The 26263-nt window shown below is 40.0% G+C and overlaps 1 protein-coding gene across 1 annotated transcript in view; it reads left to right on the top strand.

The window, feature by feature from the left end:
• Nucleotides 1-26263, top strand: part of LOC122795642 — a 2207893-nt gene that overhangs the window by 1555672 nt on the left and 625958 nt on the right. The window contains exon 8 of the mRNA XM_044063913.1: nucleotides 15438-15668. Coding sequence (XP_043919848.1) covers nucleotides 15438-15668 — 231 coding nt within the window. The remainder of the gene's footprint in view (nucleotides 1-15437; nucleotides 15669-26263) is intronic.

Raw genomic sequence — 26263 nt, 5'->3', positions numbered from 1 at the left:
AGTACAATGAACGATGCCTGCCTCTCTGAATAGTATCAGTACAGTGAATAATGCCTGCCTCTCGGAATACTATCAGTACAATGAATGATGCCTGCCTCTCTGAATAGTATCAGTACAGTGAATAATGCCTGCCTCTCGGAATACTATCAGTACAATGAATGATGCCTGCCTCTCTGTGCCTTTCTGCAGGAGAAGATAATAAAGAGGATCCTTGATGCTCCTTCTTGGCCAAAGCCTTATTTGTGTAGGATACTCAGGGCTACATAGATGAATTACAGCGATACAAAGTATTACACTCTTGCATTTGTCCATGGGTCTCAGACTTTTCATGTCACATCATTTAAGCATGCAGTTTTGGATAAACTGTTTTATCAAGAGTTATGACCACAAGACACTTACCAGAGATGTTCTATGAAAAGGTGGTAAATGAACATACTGCCAAGGACCATTTAGCCTTAAATATTCACCGCTAACTGTTGGGCAAAGCCTAGATTTTTGGGAGTTCCTCACCATCAAGTTAATTACAGAGACATTTGATGTTCCGTCCAAATTTAAAAGCTCAAGTTCACATCTTTTCCAAAATAGGAGCCATCAATTAAACTATTTTTTTGAAGAACAAATTAGGTTTGTATACATTTTTTGTAATCTCCAAAAAGATTGAAAAGGGTCAGGATTTAAACCAGTTTTTTTTCTTGACAGCTGTTACCCTTTCTGTGAAATACATGAAATTTAGGACAGGTATGATATATATTTTCCCTTCCTGCTTATAGCATAGTTGTTGAATATTTTGTGAGACATGAGTAGCTTCTACTTGGACATCATTGACTGCCATAAATTATATTGGATTCATGAATCTTGCCCTGGAGTCACAAGAATTACAGTATGCAATGTTCCCTTTGGCTTGTTATTGGCCTTGCAGATTTTTACCAAATGCCCAATTGTGGTGCTGGCAGCACTGCAATACATGGATCAGCTAATGCCCTTGCAGTCTGACAACTGATTGTTGCAGACTCAGCTCAGTCACGAAGACATGAAGAATATATATAGGTTCATAGGTAGGTTCTAAGCTATTGGCCCTAGGGCCTATATAAGCCTAGCCAAAAAGGTACCCTGGCTTTCGCCACCCAAGAAAATTATTTTCTTGTGCCCCTTTCGAGTAGAGCCGCAGAAGTGATCCCCGGGGTGAATTTCCTATTTCCCATCCAATCATTAAGATTTTTCTTGAAGACTGCTAATGAGGAACTTTGGTATAGAAGTCTCTGGGATCAGGAATCTATCCCTCCAGCATGTTCTGTTTATTGTGGTGACAAGGTTTAGGTCCCTAGAGCGTGTAGCTCGGAGGGATTGGGATTTCTTTAAGTAGAGCATGTCCAACAGCTCTGGGTTTGACATAGCTTTGTATGTTAGGCAGAGATTGCCTCTGAGTAGGCAATATCCGATGGAGTAAAGCTGGAGTTTTTTCAGATGGTCTGCGTAGGGCATCTGTTTGAGACTGGTAATCCTCTTTGTGAGGTATTTCTGCGGCCTTCCATTTGTTGTAGATGTCTTGTGAGGTACATTCTAAAAGGGGGATTGTACTCTATAATGTGTCTAATGAGTGATGAGTAGAGGGGAACAATTACTCTTTTTTCCTGGATGAGTAACATTTTGTGATGAGGTGTGCCATGTAGAAGGATTTCCTGACCACTGCGGCGATGTGATTATCAAAGGAGAGATGACAGTCCACCTGTGTCCCAAGGTCTCTTATCACACTTTCGGTGTTAAGTAGACTACCGCCTATGTGGTAGTTCGTACAGAGTTTTTACCAAAAGGGATGACAATGCACTTTTTGGCATTGAGCTTGAGGCCATAGCTTTGACACCAGGCATCTGTCTCAGTGAGGCCCTTTTGTAGGATGTCCACATCATTAGGAGTTTCAATTATGGCTCCTAGTTTGCAGTCATCTGCAAACTTCATTAGCCAAAGACCTTCTGTGTTAGCCTGCACTTCAGAGAAGTAGATACCAAATAGGAGAGGACCCAGGGCTGAACCCTGTGGTACTCCACTTGTCACTAGTCTGAACTCTGATTTGGAGCTACTTTCACAGTGTGGGTTCTGTCAGTGAGCCAGTTGGCAATCCATCTTATGACATAGTATACATAGTTTAGTGAGTTTATCTATAATTCCAGAGTGGGGGATGGTGTGAAAAGCCTTGGCGAGATCTAGATAGGCTGTGTGAACCACCTTACCCTCATCTACAGCTTTGGTGACTGCTTCAAAGAAGTCTATCAGGTTTAGGAGACATGATCTGCCTTTTACAAACCCGAACTGGGTGGGGTCCAGAGTTTGGAGATTACCAATGTCTTTGTTTATAAGTCCCATGATGACATGTTCCATGGCCTTGCAGACCAGGCTCGTCAGGCTAATGGGGCGGCAGTTCTCGGGGTCCGTGGTGGATCCCCCTTTGTGGAGTAGGATAACCATCGCTGTACACCATTCAGTGGGCACAAAGCCTGAGGTGAGGCTATGATTGAACATAGTACTTAGGTGGGGTGCCAGTTCATTCTGTAGTTCATGTAGAACACAGCCTGGGATGTTGTCAGGTCTCATGGATGCTGTGTTCTTGACTTTGGAGAGTGTGGTTTTTACCTGTGCAGCTGTAATTACAGGAACTTTGCATTCTTCTGGTATAGAGATGTGCCATTTAGGGGGTGGGGGTGGGGGGGGTAAAGTTAGCACTGAACCTATCTGCCAGGTTGAAAGAAGTGGAAAACCAAAATGGGCAGTCAGGTGTACTTTACAAATTATCCACTATATGTGGAAGGGATTGAGGAGAGTGGCATCAGTTCCCTTTTGTCATTTATCAGTTTATCAACACATAGGAAATGTGCTTTCCTTCTTTGTTGTCTGAACAGTAACCATTTACATGGTTTGCAAGTTTCTCACTTTTTCCTGTTCTTGTAAGCATACTCTTGAGCATGCTGTTCAAGTAACCAAGAACACACACAATTCAGTATATGTGAAAAAAATATAAAAAGAGGAAGTGAAAAGTAGTATAAACTTTGGTAGCAATATGAAGATTTTTCAGCAGTTGATGACCATTCACTTACTGGGAAGTAATTTATAGACAGTAGTAATCTGTTCTTCCTGTGCTTCGTTTAGTATTATTTTATATATATTTTTTTATACCTAAATTTTGTAAACTGTATTAGTCCAGGTGGTACAGTGGTGCAGTGGTAAGTGCTGTCACCTCACAGCAAGAGGTTCTCTGGTTTGATTCTCGGCTGAGCTACCTTATAGGTTCATAGGTTCATAGGTTCATACTAGGCTATCTGCCCGAGGGCATTTATAAGCCTAGCCCATAGTTTTGTGGCTTACGCCACCCCTTTAGTTTGGAGAAACTATGCCCATTATTTTGCTGTGCCTCTGTCAAGCAGTGACACTGAGGTAACCCCTGGGGTGTATCTGCGATCTCCCATCCATTGGTCAAGATTCCTCTTGAACAAGGCCAGCGAGGTGCTCTGCCTCACATAAACCGGGATTTTGTTCCACAGCATAGGGAGTCTTTGGGTGATGAATCTATCCCTCCAGCACGTCCTATTAATAACCGTGTCGAGGTTTAAGCCTCCCGCCCTTGTGGCTCTGAGGGATCTGGATTTTTTGAGATGAAGCATGTTCATCAAATCTGGGTTTGACATGGCCTTGTATGTCAGGCATAGGTCACCTCTGAGCAAGCGGTAAGCAACTGAATATAACTGGAGTACTTTCAGTCGGGCAGCATAAGACAGATTTTTGAGACCCTTTATCCTTTTGGTGAGGAACTTTTGTGTCCTCTCCAGCTGCTGCAAGTGTCGGGTCAGATACATTCTGAATGGGGCATTGTACTCGATCATTGGTCTGATGAGTGATGAGTATAGGGAGACTATGACTTCCCTTGATCTAGATGTGAATCCCTTCATGATAAGGTGGGCAATGTAGAAGGTCTTCCTAACTACTTTAGCAATATGAGTGTCGAATGAAAGGCTACTGTCAACCTGGGTTCCCAGGTCCCTAATAACTTCTTCTGTGTTCAGGGGATTGCCACCTATATGGTAGCTAGGGGTAACCTTATTTTTCCCGAAGGGTATGACTATGCATTTCTTGGCATTTAACTTTAGGCCATGGCTCTGGCACCAGTTATCCGTTTCTGTGAGACCCTTCTGAAGGATATCTGTGTTGGATGTGTTTTCAACTATGGCCCAGTTTGCAGTCATCTGCAAACTTTGTCAGCCATAACCCTCCTGTGTTTGCTTGTACTTCAGAAAAGTAGATGCCAAACAAGAGTGGGCCCAGGACTGAGCCCTGTGGGACACCACTTGTGACAGGCTTTGAGTCTGACATGGCGCCAGCAACTCTGACCCTGTGGGTTCTGTCACTCAGCCAGTTTGCAACCCATCTTGTAATGTATGGGTTTACATTTAAGTTGATGAGTTTTTCAATGATACCTGAGTGAAGTATTGTATCAAAAGCCTTGCCAGGTCTAGGTAGGCTGTATGGACTGCCTTTCCTCGTCAATGGCCTTGGTGACTGTTTGAAAAAGTCAACCAAGTTTAGAAGGCATGATCTGCCTTTGACAAAGCCAAACTGGGTTGGATCCAAAGTCTGCAAGTTCCCTATGTCTTTATTTATGAGATCCATTATGATCCTCTCCATGGCTTTGCAGATAAGGCTTGTCAAGCTAATGGGACAGTAATTTCCAGGGTCGGTGGAGGCACCGCCTTTGTGGAGTGGGACCACAGTCACTGTGCGCCACTCCTGGAGTGCGTATCCAGAGGTGAGACTAAGATTAAACAGCTGTCCTAACTGTGGGTTTAATTCCTCGTTGAGTTCATGGAGCACACAGCCGGGGACACCATCAGGTCCCATGGATGCTGTGTTCTTTGCCTTGGAGAGAGCAATTCTCACCTGGGCGTTAGAGATGTTTGGGGGGGCTACAATCATTTGGTATAGATATCTCTCCTTTAGGGGGGGGGGGGAGAAGTTTGCACTGAACCTTTCAGCCAGTATGTTGGCAATGTCTGTAGGATCAGTAATCTTCACATCATTTTGAGCTAATTCTGAGCATATCTGGGAGTTTCCTCCTAGGTTTCTGACATAGCTAAAGAATGCCTTATGGTTGTCTTTAGAGTCCTTAGCTATTTTTTTCTCAAAATTAGCTTTGGATGATTTTATGAGAGCTCTTAGCTTTTTACTTATAGTGATCAGCGGTGTCTTACCTTTTAAGGATTTTGCTCTATCTTGTAGTAGCTTTCACCTTTTGTTGTAGAGTTTGTTTATGGCTGGGGTCCACCAGACTGGACGCTTGCCTTTGGTACAAAGAGTCTTTGTTTTGCTTGGGATTGCCTGATCCATGCAGTCCTGCAGGTGCTGGTAGAAGGCATTTGTAAGTGATTCAGCGGTTTGAGTAATGTTAACCGCCGGCTCAGGGGCCTTAAAGGAGACCACACTAGTCTTTAAAAGTGTGAAGTCGGCTTTCGAGAAGTTCTTTACTGTGGTCTTTTTCATTTCGGGTGGGGCGGGATGAGGACCTCCAGCGAGATTAGTTTGTGATCAGATCTCACCAGTGAGGGGTATACTTCCGGCGTTGAACATTGTGCTCCCATGTTCGTGATGATGAGATCAAGTATGTTTTCTCCTCTTGTGGGGATGGTGACTAGTTGTTCCATGGCATTTGAGTTTATGAATTTCAGGAACTTTTGGGCTAGAGTGTTTGGGCTTGAGTAGTGTTCCCAGTCTATATTAGGGTAGTTGAAGTCACCTAGTATGATGGTGGTCGGAGATACATTTATCCCCTCCAGTGTTTTCAGGAAGGCCATATGAGGTTCCTGAGTTTGCGAGGGTGGCCTGTAACATGCTACAAATTGCAGAGCAGTCTTGCCTATGGTTAATTGCACCTGGATGGTTTCCGATGCATCGTGCGATGCCACCAATCTTGAGGTGTGGGTGTCCTTGATGAATATGGATACCCCTCCTCCTTTCTTGGTATTGTCCAGGTTTTGAGGCCGGAACGCATGATATGAGGTAAAACCTGATAGTGCTGGGGTGCTCTCAGGAGCCTTGAACCAGGTTTCTGTCACAGCACAGACATCGATGTTCTCCATACTGAGAAGGGCCTCGAGTGCGTGCATCTTGAGGTTGAGACTTCTGGCATTGAGCAGCATTACCCTTAGTTTTTTTTCTTTGTTTTGTTCTAGGGTGGTAGGTTTAGAATTTGAGCCTTGCCTAAAAAAGGCACTATGGGGGTGGCAAGAACCTTTGCCAAAATCCGGAATCCCAGGGTGACAAGTGCAAGCCATCCCTTGCGAAGCAGCGTGGCTTGTCCAGCATGTCATCCCAGGCAGACAGACATTGGATCCCCTTTGAATGACACCAGAGTTTAAGCCAATTGTTAAAGCTGATCATCTTATCTCTGTATTGTGGCATCATTCTTGGTGAAGGTAGGATACTGCTCAAGGTCAGGGTCATACCTGCTTGGGCTACATAATCAGAGAGCTCCTCTATGTCTCTTTTCATGTAGTCCAAGGAGGTACGTCTCAGGTCGTTAACACCAGCGTGGACAATGATTGAGTCGTACTTGTACCTGCTGTTGAGAGACCTGAGTGCATGCGTTATGTGGCGGATTCTAGCACCCGACAGACAGCTTACTGTGACCTTCTCCTTACTCAGTCTGGTGAGCAGGACGTCAGTGTGTCTGACTATGGAGTCACCAATGACTAGTGTGTCTGGCATTGTGTTTGGCCTTAAGGGCTGTGACTGCTTGACACTCTGACTGTGTGGTCTATGTGTTGCAGGTGTTGTGTTCTGAGGTGGTAGTTGTTTGGGTGTCTGCTTTGGTGGCCTCTGCTGTTTTGGTAGATTTTTGATCAGAGCCTCCGAGTATGTCTTTGTGTGTTTATGTGTATGATTTGAGGTTGTGATGGTATTATGTGAGACTGGGTCTATAGTGTGTGTGGTTACCTTCTCCTCCTGTCTGGTCATGCCAGTCCTATATTGAGAGAGCTCAGCCTCCAGTTTGGCCGTATAGTTGCATCTCTCGCATGTATTTGTGTTTTGTGGGAGGAGGAGAGGGTTGTCTGTGTACATGAGGCAATTGTAACATTGCTTCAATATTCCCAGGTTCACCAGCTGAGCAGGAGAGGACATTAGCAACTGATCCCTCGACATGCTAGAAGGAATAGACAGAAAAACTTAAGAAAAGGTTCTGGGGGATGTGGGTGACCGAGGAATGGGGTTTGCTTTTTTGGGGTACTTTCTATAACAAGAGTGCTGTATCGAGGTGATAAGTACTGTAGGAGCAAGTGCTTCGCTATACAGATAGAAAATAGTCTACTTGGGAGTCAAGTAGAGATAATTTATAGTTGTAGGATACACTAAATAGGACAGTAGTATACTTTGAGGAAGGTAGTTTTAAGGGAAAATTTGAAGAGTGGACTTTAGGTAGCCCTAATAGTTTAAATCTGATTAACCGGCGCTGCCCTAGTGTGCAACGGTAGCAGCTCAGCTAAAGACGCTAACGCGTGCTTTATAGCAGGGGCTGGAAAAACAGGAAATGACCCAAAATGGCCGACGAATTACTAGTTGCTGCTTCTAACCACTCCTCTGAGGACAAACAAGCAGCTCAGTACTCCCCACTCCCACTGGTGAGTAAAGAAACTACCTCTGGCCACACAAGAAAATGGAGGAACACAGAAACCAAATACAAAGCCCAGGGATCAGCAAAATCTGATCACTGGAACAACTAGCTAGGAAAGTTTAGGAAAGGAGAAATATTTTTTTTGTTTTTTTTTTTTGCAAACAGACAGAAAAAAATGCAGTAAATGCTTTGTTTTCGACTAAATTGCTATCAAAGGCTGGTACACTTGAGTGTATTAGCCTGTTTATTACTTTTAAGCAATACTTTAGCCCACAAGTGCAATCAACAATATAAGCTCACAAAAACAGGAAAATAAGGTAATAAAACAGTAATATAGGCACAAACAGTAGTCTTAAAGCTCAAAAGATCGAAAAATGCAAACTAAAAAGTTTAAAAAATACTTAAGATCAAGAAAGTTCTTTTTCTGCTCTCTGCTGGCTTAGGAACTCTGCAGGGGACCACGAGGAGCTATGCCTAGTTCTCTAATGCCAGAAAAGCCTGCCAATGCATGCTTTATAGCAGGGGGCTGGAAAAAACAGGAAATGACCCAAAATGGCCGACAAATTACTAGTTGCTGCTTCTAACCACTCCTCTGAGGACAAACAAGCAGCTCAGTACTCCCCACTCCCACTGGTGAGTAAAGAAACTACCTCTGGCCACACAAGAAAATGGAGGAACACAGAAACCAAATACAAAGCCCAGGGATCAGCAAAATCTGATCACTGGAACAACTAGCTAGGAAAGTTTAGGAAAGGAGAAATATTTTTTTTGTTTTTTTTTTTGCAAACAGACAGAAAAAGATGCAGTAAATGCTTTGTTTTCGACTAAATTGCTATCAAAGGCTGGTACACTTGAGTGTATTAGCCTGTTTGTTACTTTTAAGCAATACTTTAACCCACAAGTGCAATCAACAATATAAGCTCACAAAAACAGGAAAATAAGGTACGGAGTGTGCATGTTGTCCCTATGTTTGAGTGGGTTTCCTCCCACATTCCAAAGACATGTACTTGGAGTGTTTCTCCCTGAGCCTCCACTGAAAATGGACTCTGTCCCAGTCAGACTTTCTTGGTGAAAACAAGTTAAATAAATACATTTTTACTTGCCTAAGGATTAAAAAAATCAGGTATTTGAAATGTAAATGCTGTGGATTGATACAGGGCAACCCTTACACAATAACTTCTTAAATGACTACTGCTTCACTTTTAAGTTTTACAGACTAATCATTCCCAGCCTTAGTTGGCATGTTTTTAATATTTTGGCTGAGAAATGATGTGTAGGGCATTGTTTAAATTATCTGAGAAAACTCAGTGGCTTTGTTTTTTCTTTGTTAGAAATTCTAAATATTGCAAACATTTCTTGATAGGAATTAGTATTTAATTTTATTTTAACTGGAATGTTTTTTTTTTTATTATTAGTTTGATAAATACTGTTAGAAAACACGGTGGAGAAGAGAGGTTCATTACACAACCCTTTCCCCATCACTGGAATAGAATCCCACTGCAAAGTAATCATTACAATACATTATTTACATTCAACAGAAAATCACTGCATGTTGTAGTTTTTTTTTTTTTTTTTTTTGAGTGCATGTAGAGCAAAGTGCATATTCGTAAAGCAGAAGTGGTTTGTATAAAGTAATCCTGTTCTGTTTTATATTATGTGGACAATTCATATTTATTTATTTATTATTTTTTAGATTATGTAGAGTGAATGGAGCAACAATATCAGAAATATTACAGTAAAAATAATTCAAACTAGAATGCAGAAGTTTTGCCTTATTAGCCAGGATGAAGATTTATTGCTGACTGCACGAATGGGAAGCAAAGCATTTTCTATATTAATTGATACAGAACTGTTTTCTATTATGGTTGTCCTTTTCTGTTCAGCAAGTCCTGTAAAACCTTTTGGTAATTTGCTTAAGTTACACACCAGTTCCTGGATAAATTTTGTTATACTTGTAGACCTGTAAGCTGCACAAAAAATGCACTGTTGATGGTTTGATGATATTCTAGTGAAGAGAGTGCAAGAAGTAAGTCTGTACTTTACATAAAACTTCAGCATGGCAAACATTCCATTTATTAATTCATTTGTTTAATAATTGTATTTTTATATTTGGTAACTACAACAGTGAGTTGATTCAATGAGGACCCCATTTTAGTCACAACCCAAGCTAAAAACAAATATAAACAGTGATTAACAGGCAGATTTAAAGATATGCAACAGACCTACATATTGCATAGTAAGATGAATTTATCTAAGCAGTAAAGAAGTGATAATATCTTGGACTTGATATTTAACCAACACGAGTAACCACTGCATCACCCCTACAGTGTCATCCTCCCTTGTAAGATCCGACCATACAGCAGTCACCTTTGAAGTCACCATCTCCCCTGACACCCTCTAGTTAGGCCAAACAAAAAAAACTTCTCCAAAGCTGATTACAACCTCCTGAGGGATGGTATAAACAGCTTCACAGCCCCCTCTCCCTCTGTAGAAACTGGCATAAATGTCCAAATCTACACCAAAGTACAATGCGAGCATTTATATAGATGCATGGAATCAGGAATACCCGGCAGGACAAAATCATCCTCCGCAAGAAAGAGTAAACCTGTCTGGTGGACATCTGTGATAAATAAACTATATAACAAAAGGAAAAAGTTGCTGTCCAGGACCAAGAAGGAGCAGGTGCCTAATTGGAAGCAATTTATCCTTAGCCTGAACAAGCAAATAAGAACACTAGTGAAATCCTCTAAAGCCAATTTCAAGTCCAAATTATCCACATCTACTAGAGACAATCATAAGGCCTTTTTCACATATGTCTGCAGTCTCAAAGGAAGCACCCAAATCTGTTCAGAACTGGTGGTCAAGGACACCGCCTAAACAAATGCTGTAGATATAGCCAACCTACTGGCTGACAGATTCAGTGAAAAGTGCACCCCTCTGCCCCCAATCAGTAAATCAGGACATCCCTAGTACCTGCCCCCCCCCCTTATCTCTAGGGAGCAGGTCATCACTGCCTTCTCAAAGGCAAAAAATACAGCCTCCATGGGACCCGATAACATCCCAGGCTGCATCCTACATGTACTCAGGCATGAACTTGCAGCACCATTAGGCACCCTATTAAACCAAAGCCTGAGTACCGGCTTTGTCCCGGATGAGTGGAGGACAGCCACTGTCATCCCTTTACACAGAGATGGAGTGTCCACCGATCTGGGAAATTATAGACCCATCAGCTTAACTAGCCTGATCTGCAAGGCCATGGAATGTTTTATCATGGACCTCATTAACAGGGACATTGGCAATGTCCAAACACTCAACCCCACACAGTTTGGTTTTATCAAGGGGAGGTCATGTCTGTTAAATCTGGTTGACTTCTATGAGACCATCACCAAAGCCATGGATGAGGGGAAGACGGTGCACACCGCCTATCTTGCTATCTTGACCTGGCCAAAGCCTTCGACACTCTTCCCCACTCGGGCATAATAGATAAACCTCTTGGCTAGGCATCAATCCATATGTTACTAGATGGTAGCAAACTGGCTCACCCACCTAATCAAAATAGGGAAAGCAACCTCAAGCAGTAGCCTCATAATGAGTGGCATACCCCAGGGATCGGTCTTGGGGCCTCTGTTATTCAAGATATACTTCTCTGAGATGCAGGCCAAAACCAGTGGGCTATGGCTGACCAAGTTTGCAGATGACTGCAAGCTGGGCACAGTCATCAGTATCACAAGTCATGTGGACATCTTCCAAGAAGGTCTCACCCAAACAAATGACTGATACCAGAAACACGACCTCAAGCTGAATGCCAAAAAATTCATCATCATCCCCTTTGAGGAGAGTGACATCCCCACATATTATCACATTAATAACAATGTCCTAAGCACCCACTCAGTCGTGAGAGACTTGGACACCTAGGTTGATAGCAACCTGACGTTTGACCACCATGTTGCTTCCATTGTACAGAAAGCCTTCTACACGGCCCACCTCATAAGTAAGGGTATCTCATCCAGGGACAAGGAGGTCATAATATCCCTGTATTTTTCCCTTATAAGGCCAATTATTGAGCACAATGCCCCTTTTGGCATGCACCTCGCAAAGAACATGCAGCAGCTGGAGAGACCACAGAGGTTTTTCACTAGGAGCATCCAGGGGCCTCAAACTTCTACCCTATAACTGGTAGGCTAAAAGCCTTGTCCCTCTACTCAGTTTCATACAGACTCCTCAGAGGTGACTTTTTTTGGCATACAAAGCAATCTTAGACCCTGCCTTGATGGGACTGCTGCATATCCACAAGTCAAGCTCCACTCGAGTAACCCACATGTGTGACCACAACCTGGTCTGTGACATCAATAGGTCTTGTTGGTGGAACACATGTGTTTCCTAGAGATTCCCCCACCTGTGGAATAGGCTCCCTTTCCACATCAGGCAGATTACCTCATTATCCGTTTTTAAGTGCAACCTGGATAACTGGATGGGAAACAGAAAATTCACCCCTGGGATTCCACCTGCTGGATAGGGGCATTGGGTGCTGACTTGTCTAAACATGGACTAAACTCTTATTTAGGCTTATAAGGACCTCAGGGCCAATAGCCTTGTAACTTCCTATGATCCTATATATTTTTTGAGTCTGTGACCAAAACATATATACAACCTTCACAATTATGTGTAAAGAAAGAGAAATTAAAATATCTGTATATCATAAAGAGTACACAGACAAACACTCACCTGCATTATGGCTGGGATTAATTGAACAGCAATGCTTTGCTGTTTTCCTTTCACAATCATGCACATTCCCACAAGGGTAACATCCCATTAATATGGAATGTGCATGATCATGAACTGCTCAACTGAACACGTTTTCACTGCTCACTTGAGTGCTCTGCTAAGGTGTGCTACTTTCCTGATAGACCACACACAGACAACCCCCCCCAATAATATTAGACAGACACACATATGGAGACAGCTGCCACATTGTACTTGTCTTTGGTGCCGTCTAACAGTGAAGGCTAAATGAAGCAGTCCCATGCTGCATTGCTTTGCTGTATCTACCCATCCTGCACAGTAACATAGGCACATACATGTAGGTATTCCCCTGCACAGATATTCTGACACACATCACACAGAGACAAAAAAGCTTATACATGTACACAGGCACACATACCCACATCCAGTACATGCACATTCTGCAGGCACCACCTCCTCATTTATACAAACCATGTCAGGTAGTGGTCATCACACACACACACACACACACACACACACACACACACACACACACACACACACACACTCACTTGGGCATACAGCCACAAATGCCATATACATAGTCCCTACTTCGTACCTGAATTGGCAGTCTGTGCAGGATAAAGCTGTCCTGCTTCTACTCTGAAATTTCCCACCATTGAAATGCAGTTACACACCACTACCTAATGACATGCATTCACACATTTCTATGTATTTGCCTTATTTTCTGAATAAGATGGGCTCATCCAAGGACCTTTTTTCAGCCGTTACACAGGAGCTAAGGCTCAAAAATACATAGAGATGAAACGCAGCTGGCAAATATGACTGCTAGAAGTTAGTTACAAACATAAGATAGTAAGTAATCATCACAAATTCACATAATTAACTGAAATAAGGTTATATTAGACAATAACCTATTATTAACACACAGTTTTGCAATACTAATAATGTTCTTGAGACATTACACATAATATAACTAGTCAGATAAACTTTGCTAGCCTACTCAAAATGTTACATTATGCACTTATTTACAAGGAGAAGAGAAAAGCTCCCATATAGAGGGCAGAGGTACAAGGACATGAATGTGAGATGGACAAGGAAGTATGTATGGTAGAACTGAGTGTTAAAGATTAAAAGGTGGAAATTTAGATATTTTCATGAAAACACATTTGTATGCTTCCTTTATGAGTTGCAGAAGATTTCTTGAAAGGGAAGTATTCTGTGATTTGTTTGAATCCACACACAAGCACATACATATACATGCATACACAAATAAACCAGTACAATGGAAATCATTGAATCTAGATGTAGCAAAAATTGACACTTAAGAGAATAGATGACAAGAAAACAATGGACAATAACACTAGACATCTGTAGTGGTGGTCACTTAGAATGTGCGAATGGCCACTGGAAATAAATGGTATATTTCAGGTAAACATATCATAGTGACTTGAGGATTCTTGTCATTTTAATTCTCCTTATTTACTTTGTAGTGTTATCCCCTATAACTGAAATAAAGACAATTCACATCTATGAGTAGCACTTTCCCCTGGATTTCAGAATAGATCCAAGGGCAAGAGGCTAAGCAGAGTTGTAGCTCTTCCGTGTATGCTTGCAATGTTAGTGCAGTGTCTTGACTTAAGCACAAATTGTTTCAGAAAATAGAATCAGATGCTTAGGTTCAATAAGCTTAAATGCATGTATAAGTTCTTAGACCAACCATAGGCTTTTTAACTTGTTAATGGCGCAAGTAAAATGTTTGTTTTTACATTAAAAATAGAAGTTACAATGCATGAAAAACAGAGGTTTATAGGATCAAAGGAGGTTACTAGGCTAGTGGCCCTAGAGCCTTTACAAGCCTAGATGTGTTAATCCCAAATATCCCCATTTGTTCTTTTTGGGTAGTTTGTAGAACACATTTATGAACAGAGTGATTGCGTGATCAACATCAGTTATCCTTGTCGGTGAGGGACATGGGTGCCACCACAAGGGCAAATTTGCAGTCTCCCATCCAGTTATCTAGGGTTATTTGTGCTTAACTTTCTCCAGTAGCAAAATACAAACTCTATACATACATTGCTGCTGTTGAAGCATTTTATTTTTCACCACTATACACCAAAAACAATGTAGACTGCCAGAATTGTGGTCGTATGTCACAGAATCCAAGTTTTGCATTTACCAAATATAAGGTGTTTATAGTTAAATATGAATTCAGAGGCCATAGGTGCTGCATTTGAAATACATGTATTGCCATTATACAATCATTTACAGCTGCACTAACTATGCTTAGTTATAGAAAGACAGGATAGCATGATTACATATTAAAACTTCAGAAAGATATATCAATAAAAAGTTGTCCACAAAAGTCTTCAGAGATATGACAAATTTGACAGACAGACTATGTTGGACTACTTTACAAAGTGAGATTTTGCAACCAAAGATGATATCTGACTTCATTATACGGTTTCTGAAGTAGTTTTGGTCTGACTGAGACGCACAGTACAAAATGATCTTACTGTTAACTTCTTTCCCTACAGAAAAATGTCAGGCTACTGATTTGTTTAACAAAAACATTCCTTGATGCTGGTCTTTCCGGCTAAGAATTTAAGCTTGGAACAAGAAAGGACAGAGTGGAATGTTTAGGATTACATATATACACAGACTAGAGGTTGTTTCTCTTATACATTTGCTATTTAGAAGTTTGTATGTTGGTTGTACTGTTGTAGGCTGTTGTTATTTATAAGAAGTCAGCCAACTTTGTTCATGCCTTTGATCTTAGGCTCAGTTTACTTCAAGAGGCCTGATCAGTGGTAAGTTTATTCAGTTGTTAGAAAACTGCCCTGAAGATGTTATACACAGATGGCTTTTAAACTAAACAAAGTTACTGAAAATGTGACAAATCCTGCATTTTTGAAAATGCTGTTGGTCTTGTGACAGCATCAACAGGTGCTGAAATAAAGCTTTATGGCCTTTCACCTAAAGTAATCATATTTTCTTTGGCTCATGATGTTTACGGATTTTCCCCAAACTTTTGTTTTCATAGAGTGTCCTGGAATCAAAACTCAGCACATTGTTTAGACACCTGCATGCTGTAAGGCAAACGCTGAGCTTCATTCTTGTTCCAGAACAAGATTCTACTGAACAAAGTCATCACATAATACCCCCTGTTGTCTATGCTAGATTGTCGAACCACATTGCTAAATGCAACAGGTTACTGGAAGAATGCTGCCACGACCTGCTCATACTCACACTGGTAGTACCATCTGCTCCCTGGGTAAGTTAGTCTGCTGAATAACATCAGCAAGGCATTCAATTTTCCATTAGCCTGCTCTTTATTATTTACACCTGTATTGCTAATTCAGAACAGTCTTTGATTTGTGCGGTGTGAAGGTATATTGGGAATGTGGAGTAAAACACAAAAGCATAGATTCTAATGACTGATTAAGGACATTTGGCCCACCTAGTTTGCACTTATTTTCCTAGCTATAGAGTAAGAGGAAAGTCCTATTTATTTCGTCCCTTAGGAACTGCGTTATGTTTCATCAATGCATTAATGAACTGTTTTTTTCCCACACCTTATATAACGTCCAGAGCTATTCTGTGAAGTAATACTTCCTTTTGTTTCTGCAGAGCTGTTGATTCACCTTCATATCTGTCCACTTGTTCTTATATGTTTTTTTTTAAATCATAATAACCACTTGATCTAAACTGATACTGTTCAGGTTAAGTACAGTAAGTTTCTGTGGTATCCTATCTCTGCTGCTTGTGTTCAAGACTGAACATACGAAGTTCTGGTAGTCTCTTTTTAATATAAATTTTGGGACAGAGCTTACATCATTTTTTTTTAGTGAATTGCCTATGTCTACCTATATCCTTAGAGTAGTGAGATGTTAGAACTACATACAATGCTCCAGATGACAGGCCTGTATTTATACAGGGAAAATAATTTCTTGTTTTATACATTTGATGCTTCTTTCTGCTTCCAAGTTTTAATCAGCCTTCCTTGCAGCTCTCTCACATTGCTTGCTTACCTTTTATCTAATGAGATTATTTCCCCAAGTCCCTTTCCTTATTTTAAAAATATAATTTAATTTACACTTGTATTTGTTTATCAGTTATGTACTGGATATTGTCCTATTTCAGAAGAAGCCCAGGAAAAATATACCTTCAAGATTTGTCGCACACTGTTAAATTTGGTGCATTGTAGGTATGTATTCGTATCATGTTGCTAAGGCCTGGAACTCTATCTGTATCCATCGGGTCAATACGCTGCCTTCAGTCTTTTAAAACATTCTGAAAGATTTCCTAATCAAATCTGTCTTTATTCTTGCTCAACCCCAGGAAAACTATATCCATAAATATGAATGAGCTGAATGAGTACCTGTGCATAACTGACACCTGCTTACTACAGCTTCTAAACTCACTTCCTTCAGTAAATTTCTGTTCCCTAACTCTTTATCTTAATATGTTGTAACCCTGATTTTTCTCCCACTTCATATTGCAGTTCCTGATTATATTTAACTTATTTTAATTTCTCTTAACTGGCTAAAATTCCTCTGAATATTAAATAATTGTCATATTCTTAACCAGTGTTTTCACATTATGTAGTAAACCAAGTCAGTCCAACTAGAAAGTCTAGGACAAAACCAAAAGATATAAAGCCGAATTTATTGCAAAGTAGAAACAAATTTAACTAGTTCAACTATTGTTACTATAGTTAAGCGTTTTCATCCCCTCAATATCTGGGACTTCATCAGAACTAAGTTGCAGAACATGAAAGTGCAAAGCTATACACACATTTTAAAATATTAAAAATAGCCTAACTAATAAATTACTTAAACATTAATAAAATGTTAAAAGATAAAGTACAGTGGTTAAACAGTGATAATTTTACAATATATTTAATTGTATATAAATATAAAAGTTAAAAAATCAAAATTTAGCTGCTCTTAACTATAGTACTGCTCTTACAGATATATTTTCATTTAGTCCGGGGACGTCTGGGCAGTTAACCTCAGCTGCTGTTGTCCTATTCCCCAGTGCTTGTCTGGGGAGGTACTTTCAGTGAGTAATTAATGGTGAACTGAGTTGTAAAGACTTATCCTCAATCTGTATAAATACAGTGCTGTCCATTGAATTTTCAAGTCCTGTTGACTGTGAAGCAGTTGCTCACTTGAACATATTGTTAGTTTTTGTAGCTTGATTGGATGTTGTGGATAAGACCTTCCAGCTTTATATTCATTTTTTGTATAATGAGTTCCCAAGAAAATCAGTTAAAACGTTTTCTTATGGTAGACAGATTCTAAAGGCTTTCAGTATTTCTTTTTTTTTCCTGTCTAGTCTTTTCATGTTACTAATAAATGTTAACACAGTAGGTGATTTTTCATTTTATTCATTTGATAACAAGTAACTGAACAGGTCGGTTTGAGACCCTTATCAACTATGACCCTATACACACACACACACACACACACACACACACACACACACACACACACACACACACACACACACACACACACACACACACACACACACACACACACACGCACACACACACACACACACAGTGGGGGGAGAAGGGTATTCTAGTCAGTCAACTCTTCTTTGGAAGGTGAGAAGAAACTGGTGTATGCACAGAAAAAACACACAGATGTGGGGAAGAATGTGTAAATACCACACATTAAACCCATCCTGTAGACCTCTGTTGCAGCGATCATAACTATTGCATCAACATGCTGATATAGACAAACTTTTTGGGGGAAGGTAATTAGTCACATAGTTTTAATGTTGTTCATGCTGTGGGGTATTCTTTTGTACCATCACAAATACCAATTACCTCTACTTGTTGGTTGTAGTTAATCTCGTTCTTAAATACCAGGAGAACTTTGGCAAGGGTAATTGTATTTCCAGAATCTATTACAGCTTGAATATCCCATCCTTGTAGAAATACAGTGACATAGTACAACGCTGTTCTTGCTGAGGTCTTGTTACACTATATAGAAACAATTTTATTTAAAGCATGCATTTAAATTTTCATATTTCTACTAGTAACATTCTCTTCAGTATTAGTAACACACAACATAGCAAGGTGACCCCCTCCCCCATATTTGAAGTAAATGAACATATTACTTGCTGCTCTCTGATTAACAGAAGATTGTAAATTTCCTACTGAAGTTTTAGACCTACATTATAGGTTCGTAGGTGTTTACTAGGCTAATGACCACTAGGGCCTTTATAAGCCTAGCCATGCATCCCAAATCTCTGACAAGTTCTGATACTCTTGATAAGTGTAAGCATGGGCCTGGGAGATGAACCATTTACAGGTTACCTGTGTCCATTAGAGACATAGGTGCCAAACCAGGGATGAATTTCTGTTTTCCCAAGCAGTTGTCCAAGTTGCACTTGAATTGGGTTAGGGAGGAACTCTGCTTCACATGGAGTCTGTTCCATAGACACGGTAATCTCTAGGATATATACCTATCTCTCCAACAGGTCTTATTTATATCACAGGCAAGGTTTAAGTCTGTAGAACAGGTAATTCTGGTGCTGTTTGTTTTGTGGATATGCAGGAGTTCCATCATAGTGGGGTCTGGCAATGCCTTGTTTGCCAGGCATAGATCTCCCCTCAAAAGCTTGTAGGAGACAGAATACAGGGATAGGGCCTTGAGGCAGTCTGCACAGGACATTTTACTTATGCCCTGTATTCTTTTAGTGAGGAACCTCTGTGGACATTACAATTGTTGGATATGCTTGGTTAGGTACAAACCAAAGGGGGCACTGTACTCAATGATAGGTTTAATGAATGCCGAATACAGCGAAACAATGACTTCCTTGGACTTAGATGCCATACCTTTGTTTATAAGTTGTGCAGCATAGAATGATTTCCTCACCACACATAATGGTCAAAGGCTAGATTACTAGCTATGTGTGTCCCTAATTCCCTGACTACTGGGTCATCTCTAAGGGGTGTGTTGTTAATATGATAGTTACCAGGGATAGATGACTTCCCAAAGGATACTATTATGCATTTCTTGGCATTTAGTTTTAGTCCATGGCTTTGACACCAGTTGTTTGTCTGTGTCAGCCCCTCCTGGAGAACATTTTTTCCTAAATCTTCTTTAATTTGTAAATTATGTCTCCTTCCTCTTTGCCTCTATTCCCTTTTAGTATTCTTTTTGTTACTTAGCCTCTTCTTTCATACTATGCCAGTTTATCTTGCCTCTGGTGTATGACTTTTAAACAGTCAAATGAATAAGCTTAGTAATCCTTTCTTACTTGTACCTACACTCTTATCAGTCGTGCGTTCCCTATAATTATAACCATATGTATTCTTGTACTCTGCATTGTTCTTACACATGCTATAATGTTGATTCTTATTTCCATGTATTTTTTAACCTGCTTTAGTTATTCTATGTATGTTTCTTGTTTTATTAATTGAATACTAAGTCAGCTTTATTGTATGTAGTTACTGTGGAGCTTTTCTCCCTGAGTCTCCACTGAAAAAGGGCTCTGTCCCAGCTGGACCAACCCGGTCAACAAATGTTAAATAAATAAATAAACAAACAAATACATTTGTGTCAGTGTGAGTTTCAATGACAGCTCCTAATTTCCAATCATTTGCAAATTTAGTCAGCCAGAGACCACTGACATTGGCCTTGACTTCTGTGAAATAAATGCCAAAAAGGAGCTGCACTTGTGATTGGCCTCTTTGTAGAGGTGGACTCTCAGATTCTAACTTCAAGGGTCCTGTCTGTGAGCCTGTTTGCTATCCACCAGGTGACATATGGATTTGTACCTAACCTCTTGAGTTTATCAACAATGCCCAAGTGGGGTATTGTGTCAAATGCCATGGCCAGGTCAAGGTAGGCAGTGTGAACGATTTTGCCCTCATCCATTGCTTTGGTGACCTTATCAAAGAAGTCCACCATGTTGAGTAGGTATGATCTGCCCTTAACGAAATCAAACTGGAGTGGATCCAGTGTCCCGAGGTTTACTATATCTCTGTTGATCACCTCAATGATCATTCCTTCCATAGCTTTACAGTAAAACTAGTGAGACTTATGGGCTTGTAGTTTCCAGGTTCTGTAGGTGGCCCACCTTTGTGCAGAGAGTTAACTGTTGCTTTCTGCATTCATGAGGCACGAAACCTGTTTGGAGGCTACAGTTAAATAGTAATTCCAGATGTTGTGATAGGTCATGTTTCATGCTATTTAGAAGGCATCCTTGGATATTGTCTGGGCCCATTGATGCAGTGTTCGTGGTCTTAGAGAGAGCATTAAGGACCTGTTCCCTAGTAATAATAGGGTGAGTTATATTTGATGATATTTCCTGAGGGAACAGTGAGGGGAGAGAGGGGTAAAGTTTGAGCTGAATTTATCAGCCAGGAGGTTTTCTATGTCTTCTGGCTCAGTATAGGTGGCTCCATTTACAGTGAGCTCTGCACATAATTGTGTATTGCCTTTGAGGTTGTGGATATAGCTAAAGAATGCTTTGTGGTTGTCCTTGGCATGAGAGGCCAAACATACCTCAAATTTGACTTTAGAAGACTTTATTTGTCTTTTGAGCTGTTTGTTTAGTTTGATGAGAGTGAGTTTATCCTATTGGGTGCTGCACCTCCTAATTTTTGCCATGACTTTATTCCTCCTGTTATACAGCCTATTGATTTTGTGATTCCACCAGGGTGGCTTGTTTTTTGAGTTAGTTCTGTACTTCTTTCTGGTGGGTACAGCTGCCTCTATGCAGCTATTAACATGCTTGTACATAGTTTCTGAGAACAGTTCTGCATAGGCAGCAGTGTTCTCAGGGTTTATGGAGGCTTCAGATTTTGCCAGGTTCTCACTTAATAGCAGGAGGTTAGCTTTAGAACAGTTTCTGAATATTCCAGGTTTAGCTGGGGTTCCAGGTTTTATTTTTACTTCAAAGGAGACCATTTTTGTGGTCTGACCTTACCAGGGAAGGCATTACAGTAGGGGGTGTGCAGCACTCTCCCATATAAGTGAGGACCACATCTAGTATGGTTGCACCCCTTGTTGATGTATTGACTGTCTGGTCCAGGGAGTTGGTGTTTACAAAATCCTGGAATCTGAATGTATGTACGTTTGGTGTCGTATAGGATTCCCAGTTAATAGTGGGGTAATTAAAGTCACCCATGAATATGGTATTGGGCTGGATGGTTAGTGTTTCTAATAATTTTAAATATATGGTATAGGTTTCCTGGGTCATAGAGGGAAACCTATAGCTTGTAAGGAAGTGGTATTGGATTTTGCCTATGGCGATTTGAACATGGAGTAGCTCAAGTGCATTGTCCTGTTTGACCAGCCTTGAAGTATATCTATCTTAGATGTAAATAGATACACCTCCATCTTTAGTCCATGCCTGTGAAGTAGCTGGCCTAAATGTGTGGATGGCATTATAACCTAGCACTGCTGGTGTGCTCTCTGCAGCTTTAAACCTTGTTTCAGTGGCCACACAGATGTCAGCATAAACATAGGGTAAAGAGAGCTTCTAGGGAATGGAGTTTCTTGTTTAGATTCCTAGCACTGAACAGTAATACCCTTAGATTTTCTTAGTTTTGATTTGCTATGTCAGAAGTACTTTCAATTTGGCATTGCCTAAAAAAGGCACTATGGGGGAAGGCAGTGTTTTAACTAATATTCAAAAGCCTTGAGGGGAGAGGCACAGACCATCCCTGGCAAAGCAGTGTAGTCTGTTGACCACCTCCTTCCATGCTGACAAGTATTGCAGCCCCTTAGAATGACACCAGAAACTAAGCCAGTTATTAAAGTCAATCATCTTTTGTTTGTATTGTGGCATTATTCTTGGAAAAGGTAAAATGCTGAAGCAGATATATGAATGTTAAATATTATGTCAACTAATATGAATTCTGCTAAAGTTTTAGGTTGTCAGAGTTCTTGTGATCAATTTGGAAAACTCATTTCTTAAACTTGTAGGCAAAGCCTCCTGGTATATGTGTACTGTTTTCAATGTACTATTGCTGTTGTGTTCTAATCAAAGCTTAAAATATGTTTTAAATCATGTATCTGCACTCCTACTGGTTTATCAGCATTAAGAGTTAAGTTACATAGTTTTATTCTTTCTTTGTACTTCAGAGGTAATCTCAGCCCTAGCTAAAAGCTCTTTTTTTCACTTTGCCATGGTCCAAGGGATCAGTTCACTCCATGGCCATATTCGTTTTTAGTGCCTTTCTTATCAGCTGAGATTGCTAGATTTTTGACCTGTCTGCTTAGTTTTAATTTTCTAAGGTATCACAGTATTCAAAAGCAATCAAGTGTGATTTAATGTTACTCTTCTTGGTTAGTTTTTTCATACCAGGCACAGTAATGTAGGTGGCACCAACATTAGCCAGCACAACTAGCTATTGCTATAGTTGCACCAGGCCATTACCCACCTGTGACATCACAACTCTTTACTACGTCTTTTTCGGTAGAGATCATCAGGGGAATTCTCCATAAGCAGTAATTAAAATGCATCCAGGAAGCAATAGTAACAATGTTGTAGGGAATTTGTAGCCAGGATATTGTTTGTACGTGGTAGCAGAGGGTATGCAAGGGTCATTAAATGGAAGGTTTTGACCAGTTGCCAGTATACATACCACGAGTTTAAAGTCCATGCAACTCTGAATGCAATGAGTCATAAAAAAACACAGGTTTATCAAATACATACAAAATAGTTATTGCCTTTTGAATTTCAAACAAACAAAAGAAATACTTCCCTTTGGCTTACAGATCAATAAAAAGAGTACCGGTTTTAGTTAGTCTTTCACAGTCCATCAGCCTATCCAGTAGGTGTTCTGTCTCCAAAGTGTATTGGCTATAGGTATTGCTCAAGCCTCAGTTCCAGCTTTCTGTTATAGGCTCTCTAGTAGATTTAGTCCGTAGCTGGACTGACATACTCCATGCCATCTAGGTCTTCCTTCAGGTTGACCCTTTAGAAGACTAACTATCTTTCTGAAGGTCTTAGGATTGAATATCTGCTTTTATATGATGTCAATTGGTGAAACACAAAGTAGTGGACTGCAGACCCAAAACGAACAGTATCCAAGTACAAATGTAGGCAGTAAATACTTCAAATCCCAAAGGTTAATTCTGCACGAAAGATCGCGAAGCCGAAAATAAGTTAAAAAAGAACTTTATTACATCACATGAGGTTAAGCGTTTTTCGTCCCACTATATTGTGGGACTTCTTCAGACAAACAAGAACAAAGTATTAAAACCATTTAAATAGTTAATTTGGCGCCAAAAATATGAGCGCCGTAACCCAGCAACAGTAAACAATGATCAAATCATTTTAAAACATGGTCGTGTTGCAAAGCTGATGAAATGTGTATTGAAACTGCCAATGAATACACAAAAACTATACTCAAGATTAATCAAATTACTGTTTGTTTTGGGTCTGCAGTCCACTACTTTGTGTTTCTTCAGTTTGTTGTTTACTTGTTTGCATGATGGCAATTGGTGTTAAGATCTTGCTACGGACTAATCCAGTGTGTTCCCTGTTTGTGAGAATATTGCCATAAAACATCCTGCAGCACGCACCTAAAGACACATTACATATCTTCTAAATTCAGCATACACTTTTAAGATATGCTGCATATTTTTCAAAGTCAGCATGTTACAATGTCGATGTAGACAAATGCCGTTCTTTTTTAGTTCTGACCACATAACCATTCCCAAGTCACCAGTATGCAGTACAAACAAGGTCTTATATAGGGCTTAATGAAAAATGATGCAGTCTTGCAAAATGGGATATAACTGAAAATAAAGTCTTACTTCAGTAAATGTATTCACAAAATTACATATCAAATGACTGTGTTCGCACGCCAGTGATTTTGCTTAGCAAATATGGATTCAGTATACAGGGCTTGCAAAAATGTCAGTTTTCACTTGATCCCAAAAAGCAGGATAAATGACAACCTTTAACATGAGAATGGTAACTTGTGTTTCGGATGCTAACTATATACTGCAGAAACAGCTTTCAGCCTTGTTTCTTCCTTCAGACTTGACTTCTCTGGAGACTATTTATCACAATTCTTCCTTAACCCAGGACTCGGGAAACAGGAATTTGAATCCCTATACATCTTTATTCACTAAATATCTCAGAATGCACCTGTTTTTCAGTAGGACTTGTGTGCCTGCTCTGCCTTGGCCTTAAAAGTATAGACTTCTAAACCTCAGCTACCACCACTATGCCACATGACTTTTCCCCCTGTGACTCATCAGTCCAATTCCCTGTGAATCAGCTATATGCCCAGGGCAGCCCATTCATGTTAAGGTTATACAGACAAGGCTGTTTGTTTTTCTGTCTCCCAGATTCTTCTCCACTGGACCCTCCCACCATTGTCTATAGCTGCCTTTAAATAATTAACCTGTTGATTGTAATGTATTAGAACAAGAACACTCCTCCATCTACCTACTTAACTGAATAAACTACTTGAAACTTCAATAAGGCATCTTTATTTCTTCCACAGAGAGGGTATCAGGGAGAAATTCAGTCTTCTACCTCTGCTAGCTAAAGTGATTTTATCTGTACTAATCCTTTGTATTGTTTCTTGTTAATCCTGTCACCCTCTGGGTCACAAGTGAGATACCAAACCTGACTCAAGATTACTGGATGACCTCTGTTTTTTTTGTTTTGAGAAGTAGGTAAATCTGAGAACTATTTAAAAATGTATGTTTTAGCACAGCTGCTATTTCGTGTTTAATAAATTTCATCATCTGGTATCTTGTTACAGCCAAAGGCGTTCCATGAGAGCAAGAAGTTCATAGAATGGATAATGCAGATAGTTTATTGTAATTGTAAAAAAGCTCTTAAAGTAGTTGTGTAAATCTGCAATTTATTTACATGTGATAGACATAATGAAATTCACTGCAAGAAACAGCCAAAAAAGTGAGTGAACCTAAGAAAGTGATATACCAAATGGATTTTTTGCAAATAAATTGTTGCATGTGTAAGGAAATTATTCATCATTTTTGTTACTGTTACAGCTTTTATGCATTTTGTTTATTAAAAATTATCACTTTAGTGGTAACAGTCAGTGACTGTCAGCTTAAACAGAACATGAGGTTCACATTTATACACAAATACTAACAATTATGTTCAGTTTTGCGGTTATTTTACAAGCAGAAAACTGGACTGGCTATATTCTGGCTCCCAGCTATGCCAAATTATTTGCGATTTATTTATAACACAGGGTTTGCAAATTATTTTATACAAACTCTCTTTTGTTGATAATTTCATCTTGTGGTGTACAGCACACTTGAATTTTTACAGGAATTTAAAAGGGGTTAATGATGTTTCTACCGTAAAGTTTATAAGGAACTTTTGTTTACACTTGGCCATGGTCTGGAGAAGTCTCTTTAGACAAAGGTGCTCACCGCTGAAAAATAATTAAGCCTTTATTTTAAGCCAGTGATTTTTTTTTAATATTTTTTAAGTTGCATTATTGTTTTTGGCTTTGTTAGGAGTATTTGTTTGTTTTTAAGTCACATTAGAAGTGTCAAAGATACTATAACTACTCTTTGCAATATCCACAAGCACAGGAGAATGTGGTCATTTTCCATTGACTGTAAGACTTGCATATCTAGAACTGGATTAAAACAAATATGGACAAGTGCTATGCATATCCCATGCAAGGTGAGAAGAGTACAAGCAGATCTCTTGAGGAATCATCACTCTGTGTCCCAAGTAGATCTAAATTCCAAAATCCTTTATCACATGTTTCTGTTTGGGGTGCACCTTGTTTTCTACTGACTATTTCTAAACCTATCACTGATCACTGTCTTATGGCTGGTAATGAAAACAATCAGATACATTTTTTTTCAGTTCATGTGAGGAACAGAGTTACTT

This window comes from Protopterus annectens, chromosome 2.part2 (assembly GCF_019279795.1).
Source record: "Protopterus annectens isolate FY-2018-M chromosome 2.part2, PAN1.0, whole genome shotgun sequence".
NCBI classification, from domain to species: domain Eukaryota; kingdom Metazoa; phylum Chordata; order Ceratodontiformes; family Protopteridae; genus Protopterus; species Protopterus annectens.
This window is presented reverse-complemented; position numbering and strand designations above follow the sequence as displayed.